General features: G+C 38.0%; 1 protein-coding gene across 3 annotated transcripts; it reads right to left on the reverse strand.

Moving 5' to 3' along the window:
• Window positions 1-3,887: 3,887 nt before the first annotated feature.
• On the reverse strand, window positions 3,888-20,947 carry LOC145988283 (uncharacterized). 3 transcript variants are annotated; one of them, XM_083123148.1, is made up of 2 exons: window positions 20,754-20,947; window positions 3,888-5,945 (listed from the first exon to the last, which is right to left on the reverse strand). In XM_083123148.1, exon 2 carries the CDS (start codon window positions 5,933-5,935, stop codon window positions 4,409-4,411), a length of 1,527 nt encoding a protein of 508 aa, XP_082979274.1. In that variant the 5' UTR covers window positions 5,936-5,945; window positions 20,754-20,947; the 3' UTR covers window positions 3,888-4,408. The 3 variants fall into 3 exon arrangements, with proteins under 3 accessions (XP_082979274.1, XP_082979282.1, XP_082979290.1); XM_083123156.1 differs by having other exon boundaries at window positions 20,734-20,947; XM_083123164.1 differs by lacking the exon at window positions 20,754-20,947 and adding an exon at window positions 15,409-15,892.
• Between the last annotated feature and the right edge of the window lie 2,314 nt (window positions 20,948-23,261).

Raw genomic sequence — 23,261 nt, forward strand, 5'->3', positions numbered from 1 at the left:
CCCAGAACATTGGAGGAGCTGAAACGAAACATTACACAGGAAATTGATAATATCGGTGATGCAACCCTCAGGAAGGTATCTGAGAACATGATCAAGCAAACCAACTTATGTATCTAAGAAAATGGGGGACACTTTGAACATTTGCTTTAATTTGTAGGGATACCCACATTTCAAGGTTGCAAGGTGTGTGTAATTTATTGCATATGTTCGAGAATAACAAACTTTCTCCTTTGTCGTTAAAAGTGCCTTAGTGTGATAGCCTGAGGTGAAACATGTCTGTTAGTGACACGTGACAGCAACAGTGTTGCCAGTGTCCCTCGTAATATTGTGAAAACATCGATTTTTGGAACAGCCCATTTATTCCCTTGTGCAATGTTATTGAAACTTCGTCAAAGTTCTTTTTCTGTCAAATTCAATAGATGGCCATCCAAATTGTTCGTTGGTATTGTGAAATGTTGCAATAATTTACTTCAGTGAATTCTGTGCATCAATACACATGATTTGCAAAAAAAAAATTTCTGCCTTTGGCAACACTTTGCTTATTTGTTATTAAAACATGCATGTTCTTACATGTGTTTGTCTCTCTAAATTTTCCCAATATACAGGGCATTCTCTTGGCAGAAAGCGTTTCTTCTCATTCAGTTTCGCTATTCCGTTATACGGTCGTAAACACCGGGTTGCGTGACTTTTCGGACACTCTGTACAATTATCTCATATACACTGTGTACAGCGACGGCTCGTGACTTTTCACAGATGCGTGCTACAGGTAGATGTTGTTACTTGCAGTGGCGTAGCAACATATTGAAAGGCCCTGGGCTCGATTAGAATGCGAGGCCCCCCCATCCGTTTTTAAATTTGAAATCTCAATGTGAATCAATACAAAATCTTCAGGGATACGTCAGCAAATTATCATATTTAATTAATAATAAATTACTGAAGAAAATTATATTTAATAATTTCACTCACCCTAAAAATATCTTTCTTTGTTTTCCAGGAGCTGATGTATGAAGCTGTAGGAAGAAAGTCAGAACTGCTTATATTATCCATCGCCTTCTTGAGTTGCAAACCCAAGCATTTAAATGCCTCGCACTTGCTTCGTGACAGTTGAAGGTGCTTTACTGCTAACATATTAAAATCGAGAGTGTGAGGTTGAGAGAAAGAAGAAAAGAAATATAGATTGCTTTCTATTCGAGAAAATATTAAATGGGTAAAAATTTCCACGCAAATTATCTTGAATTTTTGCGTAAATGTTTCATATAAGAAATATGACAATAATTTTTACTTTTTCCATGGCCCCCTTACGCTTTGAGCCTGCCCACCTGTATGTTACGCCCCTGATTTGACATATTATAAAGTTTAACTAGAATTTAAAGTCACATAAAAACATAGTGTTTTAATTTTATTGCTTACAAAAATTAACCTTTTTCATATCTTTCCCACCTCACCCCATGAGATGTAAGGAAAGACCCATTCAGACACGAGGCCCTGGGCGGTCACCCACTCCTTGCTACGCCACTGGTTAGTTGCATTTACAATTACCCAGCTCCCACTTACGAACACACATACACTCACTTGGAACCTCCTAGCATATGCAGGGTTTTCTCCCGAGGGGTCTGGAATTGTAAAGGTCTGTATCACATATCTGCTTTCTACGTACGGCCGGAATAAACTATAAAATATTTTGCAATCACAGATTTAAAGCTTCATTTTAAAAGTTATTCAAGGACAAAAATGATAATCGGAGATCATTTTAAAGGGTGTTTGAATTTAACACTGTTTTTTTGTTTCAGAGTTCTTTGCTGCTTTCATCCGAAACTCAAAATTTGGAGATGGGATGTAGCCCCCATCAATTTCTTAGCCCCAGCCTCACATACACCACTGGTTGGAACAACAGAGCACAACTGATCCTTTACAATGACTGCTCCATATGCCAAGCGCATGCCCATCAACTGCGTGAAAAAATTTCGTGTCTCGTTCTGTAAAGCTATCCACAAACTTTCTCTTTATACTGAGATGACAACACTTACTGTGCTGTGAATCTGTGTAGCACGCTAGCAGAGTGACTGGCACAGACCCTACCTCCCCCACATAACTGAGGGGCATTTGGCCAGATTCGGCGTGCCGCGAGGTGGCGAAAACGTGCTATGAAGCCAATAGCACGGTATTCGTTGTAGCTTAACAGCGTGTGGAAAATAAATAGCGCGCTGCAAATTTTTTAGTATCTTAACGTGAGAAGTTTTATTTCCCTTGTGTTTTATTAAACTTCTTCAATCTATGGAATGTGTCCCTTTCTTTCTTTTCATTTTAGTTAAAATGAGTAACGTGCTAGCACAGTAGCACATATTAAGCAGACAAAAGAATCCCTGGTCCTCCAGGTTGTGGGTTGGGAATGAGGCCAACCACCTATGGTTGGATGGATACAATGGAAGTCAAACCTGGCAAACTTTATAGACTAATGATTTATCACTTGCAATATGGAATGTTCAGACACTGTTAAAACCCGTAAAAATGAATGGAGTGTCACATGAGATAATAAAATTTGGGTATGATCTGTTTGCGTTCCAAGAAGGCAAGGTAAGGGCAAGGAAAACTTTTATGCCAGGGTATACGTAGCTTTACAGTGGATCAGGGAGAACTGAGCAATTTGGTGTATGCCTTATAATCACTAAAAGGATAAGAAAAAGTCTCACAGAATTTGAAGAAATTAATGAAAGGATGTGGAAAATATGGTTGAGATAAAGATTTAGAACTATAGCAATTATAACTGCACATGCACCTACAGAAGAGAAAGATGACAGGCAAAAGAAGGATTCTATAATACTTAGAACAAGCATGTGGGAAGATCCAGAAGTATGTTATGCTAACTGTATTGGATGACTTTTAATGTTCAGATGGAAAAGGATGAATATCAACGAGGTGTTGCAGGCTAACATACTCTCCATGAGGAGAGGAACCTCATTTGCCAGCTTGCTGTAGGGACATGATCATAAAAAGTATCTGTTTTGAACATAAAATAATTTATTTAGAAACATGGACAACTCCTAATGGAACAATACACCAGACTGATCGTATTTTGGTTAATGCACATTACGCATCATCAATTATGTAAGTACAGAGTAAATTAAAGGAGAATGACAGCTGAGAAATGTTGAAGACAAATGGACAATGATACAAGCAGTGATGAGGAGGCAGCACACTTTCAGATAATAGAAAACTAAAAGAAATGAGTGGTTTGATGATGAGTGCAGACAGATTATAGATGAGAAGAACAAAGCTAGAGAGAGAATGTTACAGAGAGAAACTCGAAGTAATACTGAGAGGAGTACAGAATGACGAAGGAAAGAACGCAGAGTATGTAAAATAATAATAATAATGTATAAAAAGAAGATGCAAGATATAGAAGAATTAAATGAACAAAGGAAAAGAAAATTCTATAAGGGGTGGTTAGAATAAGAAAGGCATTTAAGCCTAGAATAGAAGGTTAAAAGGATAAGGATGGGGAAGTGGTTGTGGACAAGAATCAGATATTGAAAGATGGGCAGAACACTTATAGGAAATTCTGAATAAAGAGGGAGATCAGGAAGAAGAGCAGTATAATAGGCATGAAGGAAATAGGGATGGTCAAGCAGTAGAGGAACCTATACTATGGAAGAAGTTGAATTTGTAATGAAAATGAGCAATAACAGAACACCAGGTAAGGATGAAGTGATAATAGAACCTCAAGAAATGATGAATGAAACAATATGAGGAGAGTCCATGAAATGGACACACTACTAAACTACCTGGATAGAATATTATCTGATAACCAGGAAAAAATTTACCTGGACTTGGTCATTGCTTATTAACACTTGTAGACAATTTTACAATTAATTTAACTAAGTGCTCCGACCAATGGGTCCAAGAATTTAAATAAATATATCAAATGCAGGGAGATGTGGCAAAATATAGGACCAATTACTAAATAAGAACAAGAACTTTCCCTCTTCCTCACAAAAATCCTGGGCATGCCACTGGAATAGGCTGGCTGTCACTTTTTCCTATATCACTTATTAGATTTTATTTATCTTTAAGAACTTAGATTGAATTTGATATTTTCTGAAAGTTCACTTGTTTTGGTCTACAACATTCATAATTATTCCACAAGGACAATAAACAAACTTTGAAGTTCATGCTGAAAACTTTCATTATGAATGAAAGGCAATGCAGATACCACATCCCCCAACTAGAACTATTTTCTAACTTCAAACAGTGTATGTACACATTGATTAAGACACAAACCACAATTTATATAAATTACTTTTAATGGTCTGTACAATCAAGAAAGTCTTAAGTTTAAAAAAAAGAAGTCTTCAGTCCCAGTGACTAGAAAAATTAAAACATTTACAATTTGGTGTGATTATGTAAATCATTACACCAGGTCACAGTAGTGGCTACTTGTATCTAAATCTACATTGTTGAATCTCTGTTCTTCTCTAAAATCTGCCAACTCTCTCTTCGTCACACCATCCCACATTTCTATGTCTGACAAAACTTTTAGGTTCTCACAATGATTCATAAGCAGTCTCACACTGTGCATAGTAAGTGTGTTGTCACTGTATGGAATTGTAAATTGTTCCAAATGTCTTAAGGAGTTCTTAGATAATATCCGTTCCACTGTGAAGTCATCAATACTGGGAATTGTTTCCAAGTGGACAATTCGGACTTTTTTGCAGAAAGAGAGCAGGACTTCTAAGTGACCCAGAGAGCAATGCATGAAACAGCACAGATACTCCAGTTTCTCAAAATGCGACAAAGCAAAAGTAACATTGTTGCTGAATTCACAGTAATCAAATGTCAACTTTTCTAAATTTGGACAATAGTAATTTATCAGTACCACTGAGGCTAACTCAAGCTGAAATGAACGAACCAGTATCAATGATGTTATACGGTTTCCTATGTTACTCAACAACATCTCAGCATCATGATTGAATGAAGATACCAGCTGCAAATGCTGAAGATTGTTCAGTGATGAAAATGGTGTTAAATCACCTTGTATTTTAGAAGAATCAACAGTTGCAAGCTGAATCTTAGGGCACATTTTAGCAAGCAATTGAAAGTGTGTCCCTGTAACTATCTCTCCCTTAAATGACCTAATATTTAGAACAATATTTGACTGTTCATTTGTGTCAATGTGTTCCAACACATCCCCAAACCTATTGTAACTAAATTCTTCCAAGTGACGCATCATTAGCAAGACTGTGGTACATGCTGGAACAGTTACTGATGTATTGTAGAGTACAAGTTTCCGTAAACCAGTGCAATATAAAAGTGATGGTACACTGCTATCTGTAACCAGAATTGATTCCCCAACATCCAAACTTTGAAGTTTCATGCAATTTACGCAAACTACAGACAAGATCTGATCAGTACATTTAAAAAACAAACAGAGATCAACAAGATTTGTAAGGTTCTTCCATAAATTAACTAAGCTATGCATATTCTTCAGAGCATGGTTCAAAAACTTGGTCGATTCTAAACATACAGTCCAATCTAATACCTCCAGTCCTCTCAACTTGTCTAAACTGTCATAAAGATACTGTTTCATAGTAGATGGCCACTTTCTGTGTTCAACAAACTTAATACGTGCTAATACACCAAGTTCCTCAAGACACACCATGATGTTCTGAAGAAAGTGTTCTTTCGTGCAAGGTATACATTTTGCCACTGCCGATAGCACTTCATCTATGATTCTGTCAATCAAAAATCTTGACAAGTTCCCTAGGAACACTCCACTTATCCATTCCACGTGAGATTTAAGAAACACTCTCCTCTCATCCTCACACCACATTGATGGGGGTACCAACAAAGCGGCATGGATACACTTCTCACAAATTACATCTCCAATTTTTTGTGCTGCAAGATCTTCTAATGTAGCTGGCTGTTTCTTTCTTGGCATCTTCACAAAGCTGAAATAAGTGAATATACTGTATTAGCATAAAAATATGTTGCATTTATGAAGTTTTAAACTTAATGTTAAGATCTACAAAATATCTTGCCTGAAGAATGTTCAATGTGCCAAGTTGCCAGCTATTTTATCTGAACCTTAGCACCCTTAGGCCAAACCTTGCTTGCTTAATAAAAAAACTATTATTATTATTACTACTAGTCAATGTCATCGGAATTTCAAAGACAATACATCTTGCAGTATTAGGAGAATACTTCTTTTTTTCCAGAACATGTTGCATATTATTGCTTTAAATTCTTGTGAGGTTCTGTTTATCATTAGTTTGAGAAAACTTGTAAAATAAGTCTTAGCCGAGCTTATAATACTCAAAATAATTAATGTAGTACACGTCACAGTGGGTTTTTTGAGGATATTTTTCTCAGATCATGCTAGAACTGGACTTTTAACAGGAATAATAAGAACATATATCCAAGAAACAAAAAAGAAAAAAATGTCTGAAATTTTTAGATAAAATGTTTGCATTGATTGATGCCGTATAGTTGAACAAAGTTTATAATTTTGAAATTATACTGTGTGTACTGAATTCAAGTGGAGGTATGTTTGGCCTATTGCTGATGAAAATGATGAGCTAGGATGTGTTATTTGTTTATTTGTTAAAAAGCTAGGGATGTCCAAAAAATAATGTCTTCATATTTCAGAAGAGTCGAGCCACAGAAAGATCACAGGCCTCTGATAATAATAGAGCATCTCAGCTGTGGAACCTTTGAAACAAAATAAACAATGAATCAGAAGACTACGAAACTACTTCCAAAATGCAGCAAGAATCACAGGCAAGAAGTATTGGAAGGCTTTATGAAACTTGCTTCAGCTGTTGAGGATGTCACTATCAAAATTCTTCATTCAGCTCACTACCTGCCAAAGAAAAATCAACCTTTTTCAGATTACAAAGATCTGATTCCATTATAGCAGACAAATGCTATAAACGTGGGTTCAATTCATTCCTGCTACTAGTGGTATAGTGCATTTTTCTGTCGCCTGCCGCAAATAAAATATTTGGGGCCTCTAGCATGGATGTCCACAGGATTTTTTTTTCAGAGAGGGGCAAACAAGGCATTTTTTTAGGGAGGGGCAAACAAGGCAAATTCCCCCCCCCCCAAGAAGTGCTTTCCCCTCAAAAAACATCGCTTCAATTTGAAATTATCATGTTCATGCAGAACTTAACATATATTATTGTGGCCGAAATGAAATTATATGTGTTAAATATATAATTTTTGGTTCACTTTCAATTTCCAGGGGGGATACGGCCTGCCCTTGCCCCCCCCCCCTTCCAGACGTCCATGGCCTTTAGTGAAAAAAAGGGGTTCCAGGTTTTATACCCAGTGTGGGCACATTGCACAGTGGTAGGTAGGTCACAAAACTACACAAACTGTGTGTTCAGTCCTGATTATCCTACCTCTGCATAAAGTGGACTTAAAAAAAATTCAAACAAAATGTATGTATGCATTTGTGATGATGCCAGAGGTTGGAAGGACATTCAATATTTACATACTCCCTCCCTCTCCCATCTCCTGCAGTCACTATGGACAGGAAACTAACTTTTACCCAAATATGCTCCGACTGCCTTCAATTTTTTTTTTGTTTCAACTTACATATTAATCACTAGTGAGAGTATGGGATTTTAAGGATCACTTGTCGTTGAACTGGGCACATATCAGTGTGTAACAGTGTGAGTGAATAGAATGCCATGAACAGAAACTTCTGCGGCAATATTGTAAGTGCATTGTGGAACGGAAAAGTATTTAGTGTAACTTGTTCTGACAAAAATTTTGTAGGCTATTTTAAAATTCTATATATATATATATTTAAAACCTCCATAAAATGTTGTTTGTGTATTGATTGCTGCCACAAGATATGTGCATTGTGGAACGGAAATAATATATTTAGTGTAACTTGTTCTCACAAAAAATTTGTAGGCTGTTTTTCAAATTCTATACAGTTAAAATTTGCCTAAAAAGTTTGTTTGTGTATCCATTGCCTACATTTACTAGAGCTGTAGCGAGTTGCCAATTATGCTTTAGTTTCCACAAAGGTGTAAATCTGACATAATAGTAAATGAAACTTTGGATAATTGTAGTGAACCTCATAATATTTTCAGTATTCTCCCACTACATTCTTCGGTTAAAGGGGTTCTGACTTCATTTAATACCCCACCCAAGCCGATCTCCCCTGAACAATATGGACTTCGCGTACAATGAGAAATTCGAAAATACTGTTTTTCAATTTTTATGACATAATTACATACATATTTTACAGTCCCAGACCCTGATTATCACAGAGGTAGGTTTGGGATACTAGATCAGGATGACATGAATCTATCTCTGATAAATAACTAGAAGAGGAAATTGGAAATATTTTACTTCAACTCAGTGGCACAGCCAGGAGTATTTATATATTTCTTAAATAAAAACAATGAGATTAGATACCAAAAATTTTCAGGGGAAGGGGTAGTTTTTGTTGTAATAACAAATATATGCAATTAGTTTTGACTTCAAATATACTTTACTAAGGACAATATCGAAAACATGCACAAAAGAATGAACGAAAATATCTGGCTGTGCCACAAACGCCGTAAATTACATTGCCACGTTTACTGTTCTCATTGACGAATCAACAAGGCTGGGAAATAACAGTGTATTGAGGTGGAAAAAACCCCTAATTATGTGTATGACTTTATCAAGTTATACTCCCAGGATAGCGAAGTTGAGCTATCCAAGAATGCGTGTCCTCTATGAAGAGTACCCATGAGAAAAATGGTTACCATTGCCACTGATGGTGCTATGCTAATGCTTGGCAAATGTGGAGTTGTAACAAATTTGAAATAGAAATACCTGCAGCTGTTTCTATTGCACAGTCTAAATCATAAGCTGGACCTGTCAGTGTCTGACAGTGTCAATGATGTACAGGGAACTGATCATTTCGAAGTTTTTATGGACAAATAGTTAGTTTGTATGGGTTGATGTAATGGGAGGACTGGCAATGGTTCGGAATGTTAAAAACACATAAAAACTACCTTACGCAATCATTCACACTTGTCATCGACATGGCATTTTTCATCCAAGAAAGAAAAAGTATCACAGAATGTGATAATGATTGCAAAAGCACATTTGAAGGTTTTTCAAAGTAATTAGCACTGTCTGTACTTCTAAAAAGTCCTATTTATTGGCGAAAATAAGATATAAAAAGTACCGTATGTATGCATACATCCACGTTTCCCATCAACTAACACACTACTCCCATATTTACTAGTTGATGGATCTCCACATGAGGTTCAACGGGGTGTTACACGTAAGACCCTATTAACCTAACTATGAAAGCATTTAGGCACATTATTTAAATGCTAAAAGCCCTTAACCTGAGTCATCTAAACTTAAAAGCATACTATGAAAGCAGTGGCGGCGATTGGGTTCCAAAACTGTTGGGGGGGGGGGGGGAGGGGGCAAGGAGAGTTTACTTTTCCTTGGTAGATATGGTTTAGCATATTGTGGGAGCAAAAATGACAAAAAGTGGGAGGGCAACCACCACCTCCCTAATCGCAGGCACTGTATGAAAGCATTTATGGACATTTTTGGCAACTGGAAATTACACAATAGCTCACTGCACGGTAAACAGACTGATTCAGAAAACCCATTCACACCCCACACATGAGACCTAGATGGCGACAGCAGCCGGTAACTAAGACAACAGTAAACGGATGGATGGTGGCAAGAAAAGCATTATATAAGAGTACATGGAAGTGAAAAAACATTCTCAAGCAAACATGCAGTAAGTAATTACTAAAACTTCGAATTACGTGTTAACAGACATAAGTAGAAATCAACCATGTAAACATTGTGTGTGCAGGAATATGAAATCGCAATGAAACAAAAAGAACTTGGGTCGGAGGATTTATTGAAATAGACAATTTCTCTAATATTTTTAATACTGTATATGTGTAGCATCTGCTAGTGTTTCCCCAACAGAGACATTCAAGGGCATAACTACTGCCACCAGGTAGTGAGAATAGCCGATTGAGCTATTTTCAGTCAGCTTCTTAAAAGTTAAGTACTCATGCTTGACACGTCCTTTCCCCTTGGACCAATATTTATTGTTATTAATTTCATTTCTTATTCTATAATTGTTTATTGTTATTAATCTTAATCATGTTATTTATTTTGTGATTTTTGTGGTATGTGATATCTATTTATTTATTGAAATTTCCAGTACAGCAGAAGCCATTTTAAACCAGAATGAAACAACAGTAAAACAATAGACTAAGATTAAAAACACAAAAGAAAGGATACAATAAAATAAACAAAAATAAAACAAGCCAAAAAAGTGCCAAGGTAAATAGATCAGTTTCACAAAAGCATTACTTATGTACAATTTTTCCTATGTTGCTGATAAAACATGAATATGAAGTGAATATATCTATTTGGTTTGAGATTATATTGAACTGATTTGGTAGCCTATGGAATAGTGAACGTTGTATGAGTGAGATCCTGGGAGTTGTAGTGTGGAAAGTTTCCTTGTTCCGTGTTTTATGTCTATGCACTCTGAGTGAGAGTTCGTGGAGTGGGATGCTGCATCTTAAGTTTCCATTTATGATCTTATATAGCAATTTTATATCTGCAATGTATCTACGAGTTTATGGAGTATTAATACGCAGATTTACAAGCAGATATCTCTTAGGCAGGTGTCTCAGGGTGGGCACTTTATATTGAACGATGGAGAGGAAAAGCTGAGAACACTGTCGATCTTGGAGGTATGAGAATGGGCAGCCATGTTCCAGATTGGTGAACAATATTCTAGAATGGGGGACACGAATGTCTTGAAGTAAATGGAAAGCGCTTTCGGGTTATTGATTTCGGTGAATCTGTAAAGTAGGCCTATTGGTTGTCCAGCGAAAAGAATAGACTGTTGGGTATATGAGAACAGCGTTGCCGCTTGCCGCAGGGGCGAGTAACGGACCTGCTGGCAGTGAAAGTACAAGACCAAACAAACGTGCGTGGCGCTTGAATCGCGGGTACGTACAAATTGAAGAAATAAGTTCACGGTGAGCTATTATTAAAAACAAGAAACAAATTCACAAAATTACATAAACTGAAAGAATAATTCTTAATGAACTTACTTTTCTCTCACATGTCACTCCAGGGGGTTAATTCCTTCCATTGCAGAATCATCACCAGAATCATTTTCTTATGTCAGATCATCACTCTCGCTGAAATCTTCACCCAAGTGGATTATTATCTGATCAACGTCATCCTGCAAGTCATCTGCATTCCACATTTCCTTCTCTATGTCCATGACATGTTTTACGTAATTTTGCCAGTTTTCAACTGTTACTGTCTTAAATGATTCAGTGATTAAATTTTCAATGTCTTTAGTTTTGAATGTAGTGTTGTTACACCGCACATAGCTAATGCTTAACCTGTGACCACACAAGTTCAATCGGGTTCAGTTCGCAATGATGTGGGGGCAAACGAAGCACCGTATGCCCCATCTGTTTTGCCATTTCATTGATCTTATACTTATCGTACTTAATTTTATGAATATTTGTAAGTTCCAGAAGATCTCTCCGTAACATGTCGTCATCATAACGAATGCCATGAGATTTCAATCATTCTCTTAAATCATTCTTCTTCCACGAGGTTGTCGGCATTGGCTCTTGCTTGCGGCTATGATAAGAGGCATTGTCAACAACAATAACAGATCCCGGAGGGAGATTGTCGAGCAAATGTTCCCGAAAATACATCTCATACGTTTCTCCATCCATTTCATCATGGGCATCTGCTGTATTCTTTTTGCACTGAAACACAAGTTGGGCGTTTTGCAGAAAACCGCGTTCGTTACCCGCATGCACTAAAGCGTATCGCGCTCCGCGAGATGTTGGATTTTTTAAACCAGTGGACAGACCTGCCAGAAACGCTTGTTTTGCAGTTGTAATTGTCTTGTCTTTCCATTCATAATTGACTGAGGTTCCGGTGTTTACCCAGGATTCGTCAGTGTAAACAATATTTCTATTTTCACGCTTAAACTTCCTAATCTATCTTAAATATTTATGGCGAAGAGAAATTAAATCTTCTCTTTCCATTAACATGGATTTGTTGCCCCTTTTCTCATACGAAAAGCCAAGTTCTTTGAGAAAGACATGAAACGTTGATCTTTTAAAATTCGGTAATGTGGAGTCAGAATTAACAGCAACAAGAACAGAATTAAGTGTTGGGGGTTTGTTTTTAAAAAAAGAATTCGTGAACTTTACGTCGCACAGAACTTCTGACAAAATCATTATATTTTACATTTCTACTTGTAATTGGCGATCTTTTCCTGGGTCGTTTCTTACCTGGTGTTTCAAGAGGACCTTGAGAAACCTCGCCCCGAATTTTATACACAGTAGCCCGAGAAACTCCAGTTGCTTTCGCCGTCTCGCTGGCTAACCAACTTACACTGCGATCCGGATTTTTCTGTTTTAAATAAACAAAAATATTCATTAGTATTTGCCTTTCTTTACTTTCGAGAACCTCACCATGCCTTTTCTTCTTTACACTACTTTCGATCATATTTCAGTGTTAAAACCAACGGTTTTTTACAGCACAACACGACACAACCCAACGCACAGATCCGCCACAGTCATTCCTCGTCGAAACCAACGGTCAGTCACCTTCTCCTTCCGTGAAATTTTGTCTACCGCAGTACTGACTGAGGGAGTGAGGTGGAAAGCAGTCGACAACGCTGGGCTCGCCGTTCCCCTCGGTTCACGTGCCCCTGCACAAACAAAATTAAAAACACGCGCTGCTCGAAGGAAATTTTACTGGTCTCAAAGCTTAACCAGTTCCAGAATAGCGTTTTGCATTCGAAAGAAAAGCAAGCGTGTGTTCACCTTTGCGCTCAGTAGTGAAAACAATATTCAAAAAGAGGGAGGAGGTAGGGAAAGTAAAAGCCCATTTGAAGCAACAGTCTATTCTTTTCGCTGGACAATCTATAGCATACTCATTGCCTTTTTTTGTGATGGTTGATATGTGATTATCGAAATTTTTGAATCTATGAGGATACCTAGATCTCGGTGTTGTGCTTCTTTTGCTAGAGGGAGGTCCGTGAGTGTATAATTACCTTCAAGAATGTTTTGTTTCAATGAAATTGTCATGTAAGAACATTTAGAAGGGTTTGTGGACAGTTTCCATCGCTTACACCATTCAGAGAATCTGTTAATGCCATTTTGGAGAATATGCATTTCTGATGGCTTTTTTATCTCTCTCATAATCTTCCAATCATCGGCAAACATTAGAATTGTGATTGAGATGGGGGAATTAAAGAGGTCTGTGAGATCATCCAGATATAATACAAATAACAGAGGGCCAAGAACGCTTCCTTGTGGCACACCAGATATAACAGGAAGCCAGTTAGAATGAGTTCCAGGAAGTATAACGCGTTGTTGTCTATTTCTTAGATAGTCTTTCACTAATTTTAACGTGTTTCCAGTGATGTTAAATCTGTTAGATAATTTATGCAGTAAATAATGGTGATCCACTGAATCAAAAGCTTTGGACAGATCAAAGTAAACAACATCTAACTGATTACGATTAGTAATTGCATTTATGGCACAGGATTGCATAGAAGACAGATTGGTAAGGCATGAAGAATTTGGAAGAACGCCGTGTTGTGTTGGGTTAATGTAAGGGGATGTGAATTTCAGAAGTCTTTTTTTTTTTTCAGATTTTTTCACAGACAATAGCAAGTGTGGAAAGGAGAGAAATGGGCCTATAACATGCAGTATCGTTAGCATTTCCAGATTTAAAAATAGGAATGATATTTGCTTTCTTCCATTGAGTGGGAAAGCAGCCTTCAGAGAAGCACCTATTGTATAACATTGCAAGAGGAGTAGCTAGTGAGTGAGCTGTTTTTTGAAGGAAAATAGTAGGAATATTTTCTGGTCCAGATGCTCGGTGAGAAGAAAAGGATGTAAGGAAGTGCAAGACTTCACCTGGTTCTGTAAAGACGGTAGAAATAAAGTGAGAGCAGATAGATTTGATAGGCGGATGATCTAAAACATCATTTAAAACAAAATTATTTTGAAATGTTAGATTAAATAGTTCAGCTCTATCATTACCAACAGCTGAAATGTCATTGTGTGTTACAGTAGAGCGTCGATTATCCGAACGTCGGTCAACGGAACGACCGCTTAACCGAACTGTGTACTCGCTCACTTTCAGATATCTGTAATGAAAAAAGTACGTGACTTAGCTGCTCGTAAGCGTGTAGGCTTGCTTAGACAGACCAAAATAAAGGATTTTTTTAAACGTTAATTTTGTGTACTGTGTGTATTGTTCATGCAAAATGCGTATGTAATATGTACATATTTTTGTTTAATAAACTGTACCACATACTATATATTCCTACTAAAGTTGCCTTTGTACGTTACTTTGTAATACATACTTAAAGAGATGCCTGTTTTTATGAATAAATTTACTGTACAGTACTTCTTTTTGGCAAATAAACATGTACAGTTCGATTATCCGAACAAACCAGTTTTCCGAACACCCATGTCCCCCAATTACTTCGGATAATCGACGCTCTACTGTACTTCTAAAGGGACGCGCTTGGCTTGTCTCCGTTAATTTATTAATGTCCAGAATCTCTTTGAATTAGTAAGGAGTCGTTTGTGACTGTGTTGACATATTCGGTGTATTTCTGTTTCATAAGGTCTTTACTATGCTTTCGAAGTGCTTTGAAAGTGTTGAGTGTGTGGGGATTGGGGAAACGTTTCCACAATTGCCATGCTCTCTTTCTGTTATGTAACAGATGCTGCAACTCTTTATCAAACCAAGGGGGGAACCTTTTACTTTTCATTGTTTTATGTGGCACATAGTCCTGAATTAGGGCATGAATAACATCCGTAAACAGTTCAACAGCCTTGGTCACGGTCCCTTCGGAAAGCAGGTTCCAATTGAAAAGGTCAATGGCTCGATGGATGGCATCCCATGGCATTTTCTTCCACAACGGAGTCTTATGCCTGGGGGGTGGAGAAGGGGAGCTTCGCGCTTTCACTTGGAATGTCGAAAATAGCACAACGCGACTCATGGTCTGACTGAACGAGATTCAACGAGGGTTTGACCTCACAGTTTTCAAAAGAGGAGAGAATGTAATCAAGGTTTTTGTCCTTCCTGGTGTTGTGCATATTGTGCTGAAGAAGACCTAGTCCATGAATAAAATTGCCTATGAACCAGTCTTCGTCTCCATTGGTTGGTATGCCATTTACAGGATTATTCCACTTTATATGCATATTAAAATCCCCACACAAAATAACTTCGTGGCTGGATAGAGCTGCCAGAGTAGATTCATAGCAACACTCTTAAGAGTTCTTTGGGACTCCACCTATGAGGCCGATAGAAACAACCTACAAGCATTTTTCTATGGTGGTTTGTACTTACTTCTACCCAGAGTAATTCGCAGTCTCGTTGTAAATCCAGTCATATCTTGCTGGGCCACTTCTTCTTCACACACACATACCATAACACCACCACCCCCACGCATTTCACGATCTTTGCGATGAAAATTGAACTGCTCATATAGCGGAATTTCAGCACACGAGATACCAGAATTGAGCCATGACTCACTAAAGCACACACAGTCGTATTCGGAGAACTCAGCCGTCATTAGTTCACAGTCCAAAAACTTATTTTTTAGGCACTGAACGTTTTGATAGAAAAGATAAATATGTGATATTTAAACCTATCACTAATACTATCAGGATAGTGACTGAACTGTATGTACATATCTTGTAAGGGCTGTTGCCATGGGAATTACGATTGTGTTTTGTCTTTACTTTGGAGTTTGGGCTTTGAGTATTGAAAGAGTGATCAAGTTGAATGGTAATATAATATACTTCTTTCTATTAGTGAAAATTCGACTGATTATATTAGACATTAGATATTACCCAATACAGTAACCCGAATCAGGGCTCTGGCATACCATGCCATTGCTCTACCTACTGAGCCACCCTTGAATTCAACTGATTTTACGCGAAAATCTACATAGTACATGTCCTGTACATGTCAAATCGTAAGATGTTGCCTGTATAACGAACAAGCACAGAAAATAAAGGAGAAAGAAGAAAACTAAGGGGCATTCGCACCGGTTGAGGAGACATTTAACTTCTGTAGTCACACGAGTTGCCGCTTCGAGGTGAGGATGACAGTGGCCTACTAAGGAAGATTTCACATCGTGTTGCCTGAGTATTTCATAAGTCGAACATACTGTAGGTTTGTGCAGCCTTTTGTGTCGCTATGGTGTGAAACGTTACTGTTGATTGGCTCGTTCCAAATGACATGTATCGCGTGTCCTTTCGGTCTGAAATCTTCCTAAGTCTTGAAGATCCAACAAAAATAATGAATTTCTGCTATGGTATATTCCCACATGACAGAAAACACCTTCCAGATGTTAGACAATGGTACAGGAACTTATTACCGTAAGTAGTTTCGGTAAAATTTTAGTATCCGCAAAAGATATTTCTTCAATTTCATAGGAGAAATTACTTACCGAACTGACTTTCCGTACACGTTTGAAAGGACGTGAAAATGTCTTTTCCCATTGCTTAATTTATATCGCCGGTAAAGCATGTATTTTTGAAGATTAATGTCTCTAGAATGCACGAAAGCTGTTGCCTCTATGTGAACCAAATGCTGCATGTGTTCGATGATGTAACCCCCCAGTCAGTGTTTCCAAACACGACGTATTTTTGCAAGAACATGACAATTCTGAGGATGACAATTTTAACTATGTTTGCCTAACCTAACTGAACCTAACGTAATCTTGCCGTGCATGGTTCGTGGGGCTATTTATGAATGGTTTGTGGGGCTACATTCATGATTCGTGGGGTTTTTGAACCCGGGAAAAAAATACACTATCAGTAACATGAAAGTATATATTTTTTGGTGAAGAAGGTTGGCAACACTACACACCCAGTGATCATGGACAACGCTAGTCAAGATTTGGCTGCCATATTGTGTGTAACGCAACCAGAAAATTAACGAACAATAAGTACTCGATATGTGGAAAATTGAAGTTACTGTCGTGAAAAAAACGGAAGGTAAAAATGTCATAACCGGGAAATGGATTTCTTCAAATGTACAGGAGAAAGTACTTACGGAATTGAGTTTCTGTGTAATTTCGGAAGGTCGTAGCAGTTTTTTCTCCCATTTCTCAATGTATATTGCCGCTAAATGATGTATTTTTCTATAATAATGTCCATCCGATGCACGAAAGCTGTTGCTTCCATTTCCATCCATGTACTTGAACCGGATGTTGTGAGCATCTGATAACGTAATCCCCAGCAAGTGTTTCCAAATGCACAGTTTTTTCACTATATTGCCCAACCTAACCTTACCGTGATGGTGCGTAGGGCTATCGTGAATGGTTTTTGGGGCTATTCGTGGATGGTTATACGATCCAGAATGGTTTTTGGGGCTATTCGTGGATGGACATACTATCCCGTATGGTTTTTGGGCAGTGACGTGCACTGAGGAGTAGCTAGTCTAGCAGAGATAGATCAATCAATCTCATATCTCTAATTATTTTCAAATCACAATATTTATTATCTTGAAGCCTCAGTTCATATGCAACATTTCTTTCCACGCACTTCTTGTCCCTCGATGTGATCAGCTGGCAAGGCTGAATACCCTACCCTTCTTCCGCCTAACCAGATCCAGGTATAGACAACTGCCCGAAGGGAAAGGGAAGATTTTGCCTCTACCTCCCTTGACCCCCGCTCCCATGGTTGAAAGGCCATGATTTCAGGTCCCCCAGTCTATCTCCTATAGGACAGATAGGGGATAGGTTTCCCTTCGATTTCTTTGTAAATCCTCTAAAGAACTCAGGAGAAAATTTTCTGCAGTACTTATGTTCTCTGTATTTACACAACCTTTTAAACGTTGTACAATATGTATGTTTTATTTGTATATGAATGGGAACGTACTTGTATTTATGTGCAGACAAAAATGTTATGGTTTCTTTTCTTTTTTTCAAATATGGAATATATAATGACTAAATAACAAATATTTGCTCATGCTCTCTCTCGCTCTCGTTTTAGTAGTGTTTTATTTAAATATACTAATAATTTGGCCCCCAATAAAAAAAATGGGTAAGCTAAACAGTCATAAATACTGATGTATTAATTTGGGCAAGAAAATGCACGTTCTAATTGTTGTTGTTGTTGGTTTGGTTTATTTTACTTCAACTTTCTGCCACATTTGGTTATCGCGAAAATGAGGATGATATAATGAAATTGATGAAGGGACTTCACAAAGAACAATTCAGGCCGGGATTCGAACCCGTGACGAGCGTGCATTCTTGTTCCTGTGTGTTGTACTCTGTAGTGAATAATGAAATAATTTGGAATGTAAAATGTATCCCAGAACTAAAAAAGCCAAATAAATATTGTTGAAGAAACTACAAAAGAGTGTGTTTTGTTACCTGTTCATCCTCTCTAATATATTTAATTTTTGCCACCTTCCATCACTTTTTCTATCTCTATAGATTTAATCGCAAAAACATAGCTAATGAGGGTAACATTATAGTATAGGTGAGACGGATCTCTTCAAATTTACAGGACAAAGTACTTACGAAAATCATTTTCTGTAGCGTTGTGGAAGTTCGTGAATGTAGTTTTGATCCATTTTAATGCGAATACATGTTGTTTTTTGCGAAAATGTCTGTCCAACACCATGTTTCTGCTGCCGCCATTTGCCCTCTGCACAAGAGCACAATGCTCTGTGTGTTAAGATGACGTAACCCCATAGTCAGTGTTTCAAACTCGCAATGTTTTCACTAGAACATGACGTGTCGAGTTGAATTTTTTTTCTAACTATGCTTGCCTAACCTAACCTAACCTTACAGAAAATGTTTTTTGGGGCTAAAATGAATGGTTTGAGACGTATTAGCATAATTTCAAATCTGGGCACGAAAGTAGGTATTTTCCAGTGAACGAGGTTGCAACACTGCATAAATCGACAAAACACATGCACAACGCGCCCTGAACCAGTACGCTATCGCCTGCCATAATGTGTTACAGAATCGAAATAACAAGTAACAGTATGTACTCGTAAATGTAAGAAATACACATTATCTTAGTTAGAAATGCACTATTTCACCTTAGGAAATATTCCGCATTCCAAAATAGGGCTAGACTCTAGTTTACGTCCTTCTTGCCTGTTTACGTGTTTCTTGCACACTCCTTCTTGCCCGTTTACAACACCGTGCTAGCAGACAGCCAGCGCTCCGGCATCCGTAGGGTAAGTAAGTTTTTCTTTTTACACTTTCTGTCACTAACCATTCACGGGAACGAGGTATGCCTACGAGGTTAGGTTAGACCTGTTAGGTTAGGTTCCATTAGCACTCATTTCACCTCTAAATATGTGGTTCATCATCGAAAAATATCCTCAGTACGTTCAATCACGCATATCCGGACAACATCGGTTTTTCTCGATTTTCTCCTCCAGGAAATTTTTCCTCGCCTAGGGATTTACTTTGTTGAATTCCTTATAAAATAAGCTTTCCAACGATATATGACACACATTCCTTAGGAAAAGGACGTAAACTAGAGGCTTACCCAAAATAGTACGTTAGCAATGTAAAAAAGTGCGAAATATATGATTTATAGGTGTCTCACCAGTAACAGTTGTATAAGTCCGAGACGGATTTCTTCAAATTTACAGAAGAAAAGACGAGAAAGTACTTATGGAATTGCGTTCTTGAGGACTTTCTGAAGCCGGGGAAATTGTTTTTTCAAATCGTGCAACTTATTTGGCCTGTAAGTAATGTATTTTTAGTCATTCATGCATCTCCATTGTACGATAGCTCGTGAATCAAATGTTCGGTGCGTTCGATTAAGTAACCCCCTGTCAGTGTAGCAACCACGCGTTAGTTTTACAAGATGACGTGTGAGCGTTTTTTTTTCAATTTCAGGTAACACTATAGTTTACATCCTTTTACTAAGGAATACGTGTCATATATCGTTGGAAAGCTTATTTTATAAGGAATCCAACAACGTAAATCCCAAAGCGAGCAAAAATTTCCTGAAGGAGTAAATAGAGAAAAACCAATGTTGTCCGGATATGCGCAATTGAACGTACTGAGGAATTTTTTAGATGATGAAGCACATATTTAGGGGTGAAATGAGTGCTAATGGAACCTAACCTAACATGCCTAACCTAACCTCGTGGTGCTATCGTGAACAGAAAGTGTAAAAAGAAAAAGGTACTTACCCGAAGAGATGCCGGGTGTCGCACTACGATCGCGCACCGCGAACGCAAAGAAGCAATCACCATGCAGATAAGGACGTAAAGTAGAGTCTAGCCTCAATTTTCGCTTAAAAACCTTTTGTGAATAGTTTGTGCGGCATTTAAGAGTTCATAAGTTTGGAAACACTGCACATCAGCTGAAGATAGACAACGTGAGTCAAAATTTGCCCCCGAATTAGCAACGACCAATAAATGATTATAATGTTAAAAATTACGCTTTTTTCATGGAAAAAAGTGATCCCCAGCTTGAAAAATGTTCTGCTATGCATATGAGGTAAGTAGCAATGATTTTTATTTGAAAATAAACAAGTTTAATGTGTCTCCGGCTTATACAACTGATACCGTTTCTTTCGTGTCAACATTATTCTTTTGTTCGCTCTATACATGTTTAGGTTAATGTTATTTATACAGGACATGATACTTTCATGTACGAAAAGCTTAAACTCTTACATTACGCACCAGTAATATGCGCTACTTACGATACGAACAATGAAGTTACTATACTAATTACACATTTCACATGTACAACTGAGTTTGCAAATTACACCACATTACACTACACTTTTATGTAATATAAATAACATCTTCTTCTTCTTGTGGTTGTTTATTTGGCTTTTCGCCTATAAACAACAGCAGAACGCAGGGCAGTAGAGGATGGCCCTAGTGGTTATTTTGTTTGTCCAACGCTGAAGAGCAAACGTCGTGAAGGACAATTAGTTAGACCCAAATGTTGAAAATTTGTTATGCCCAATGGAGTCCAATACTGTGACGTCACAAGCAAACGACGAGTTGAAATGAATTCTTCACAACGAGAGAACGTGTTTTCTTCCTATTCAATTCAAATTTATTTTCCTTCGAAAGGGGTAGCTTTAATTATTGCGACAGCAGTAATGAAACAAAATTATGATGCTTCGTGTAAGCAACGATTGTTTACATTCCACATATAGACAATGTAAACTATGTAATCTACATAATCAACGTAGACAACATGGCGCTCGGAGTTCTCCGTGCAAGTCACGCGCATCGTTCTAGAAGCAGCAACCAGCATCAGCAGGTGGACCAGAGGCGGGGCGTGCATGTAGCCTCTGTTACCGCAGGTAACACCAAAATATAAAGAATTGAAGAAAACGTCTTAAAATATTATTACGTACATAAGCTGGTAATATTGTCGTAAAGTAAACATTGCAGACTGACATTTTTTCTGACACCGGCAAAAGCGAAGAGGAGGACTGATCCGGTACCCTCCACAGGCAACATGAGGAAAGGGCCCTGAGCCCACGCAAGGAAGACTTCTCGTTGCGGCACTGACTGACCGCGGGAGGAGGAGGCGGGTTTATGGCATGCCTGTTTAGCCGGCGCAGTTGCCGGTGATCCTTACCGGAAACATACCAGTGTTGCCATATTCAATTGACAGAAAAGAGCTAAGTCGCCTAATCGGGTCTATCTTACTCTGAAGGTGTCCAGTCACACTGGGGAACGATGGCGCAGTGGTAGCGTCGCCGCCTTATAATCAAAGGATTCCGGGTTCGATACAAGGTGGAGGCACAAGTGGTTCGGATCCAACTTTAAACTGTCCCGATTAGCATTACTGTTCATGAAATGGACTTAAATCGCCAAATCAAAATTTAAAAAAATCAAATCACACTGGGGCAAAAGCAAACTACCAAGTGATATTTTGTATTTACACTAAATATCAGCCATTATGAAAGTCCTCTTTGTCCTTCTTCGACATCATGGGCGAGAAGAAGAGGAGAGGGATGGGTATGGTCAAGTGGTCCTCTGTCTTTCTAAAAATGTCAACCTAAAATTCTATATTTCACACATATATTATTATTTCGGTTACAGGAATTTGTGATAATTGTTGAAAGGGCCGATTGAGATTGACATACGTTGTCGCAGGAATGCGATCATTTCGGATTGAAGCAATGTTTTTGAGGTGGTAGAACTGTTTTTGGGTGAAAACAATACTTACAAGCATAATTCCCCGATTGTTATCTTAGCACACTCTGAAGTGTCAGGTGTCGCAGGTTCGAATCCTCAGCAAGAAATGGTTATTTCAAATTTTGTTCTTATTATTTTACTTACATAATTATAAAAATTAATAATTACATACACAAAGAAGTAATAATTTTATTTCAATAATTCACCATGCATCCTCATCGTCACGATTATCCTATAAAGCGAAAGCTTTAAAGGTAGCAAAGGACGTAAAATATACGAAATAGTAGTGGTGTCAGAAATGAGATTTCAGTGGATTTAGCGAAACATGGGAGTGGGAGTAGTTAGGAAACAGATGAAGACTACATCTACTCTACATACGTCTTATTTGAAACGAAAAGTTTCGCGATTTGGGCAAATCTGGTTTCAAAAGAACTAAGATGCCAACATTAGTAGAACTGGACTTCTTGCAGGTTCCGAAGGAAATACTGGGGAAGGGCCGATGCTGAGAGGGGAGGGGGCAAGGAGGGTGCTTCACGTGTTACAAAAGTAAACAACGGTTTGTGGGAGGGACTGTGCAGTGGGAGTTTTGTGACTGGTGTCTTTCGTCTTTATGTTGTTTTCGGGCATTGTCAATTAATTAATGGAGCTTGCTCCGAGTTTCGAGGTGGCGGGTTCATCCTATCTGGACAGTGTGTGTAATCGTGCGATAGAAGATATTTTGAAGCAATCTTTCGGTTCGTTATTTTGCAGAAAAAATCGAAATTGTGGCGAAAGGGAGGCCAAAGCCTATTTTGAACGATTTAAAAACCAAGTCGTCTGCTGGATATGACCGACATTTCAATGTTTCGTGGTATAACGACTATCCGTGGTTATGTGGATGTGTGCAGTTGTCGAAACTCTTTTGTTGGCCATGTACTCTATTTAAGGGTGAAAAAAAAGGTGTCGAATTCAGATGTGGATAACATGGACCATGACCATGACGCACCCAAAAATTCAAATTCAAATGAAAAACTTCTCTTTATGACAGCATCATAGAAGTTTTTTGA

The sequence above is a fragment of the Lepisma saccharinum genome, chromosome 1, assembly GCF_977018435.1.
Source record: "Lepisma saccharinum chromosome 1, izLepSacc3.1, whole genome shotgun sequence".
Classification (NCBI taxonomy): Eukaryota; Metazoa; Arthropoda; class Insecta; order Zygentoma; family Lepismatidae; genus Lepisma; species Lepisma saccharinum.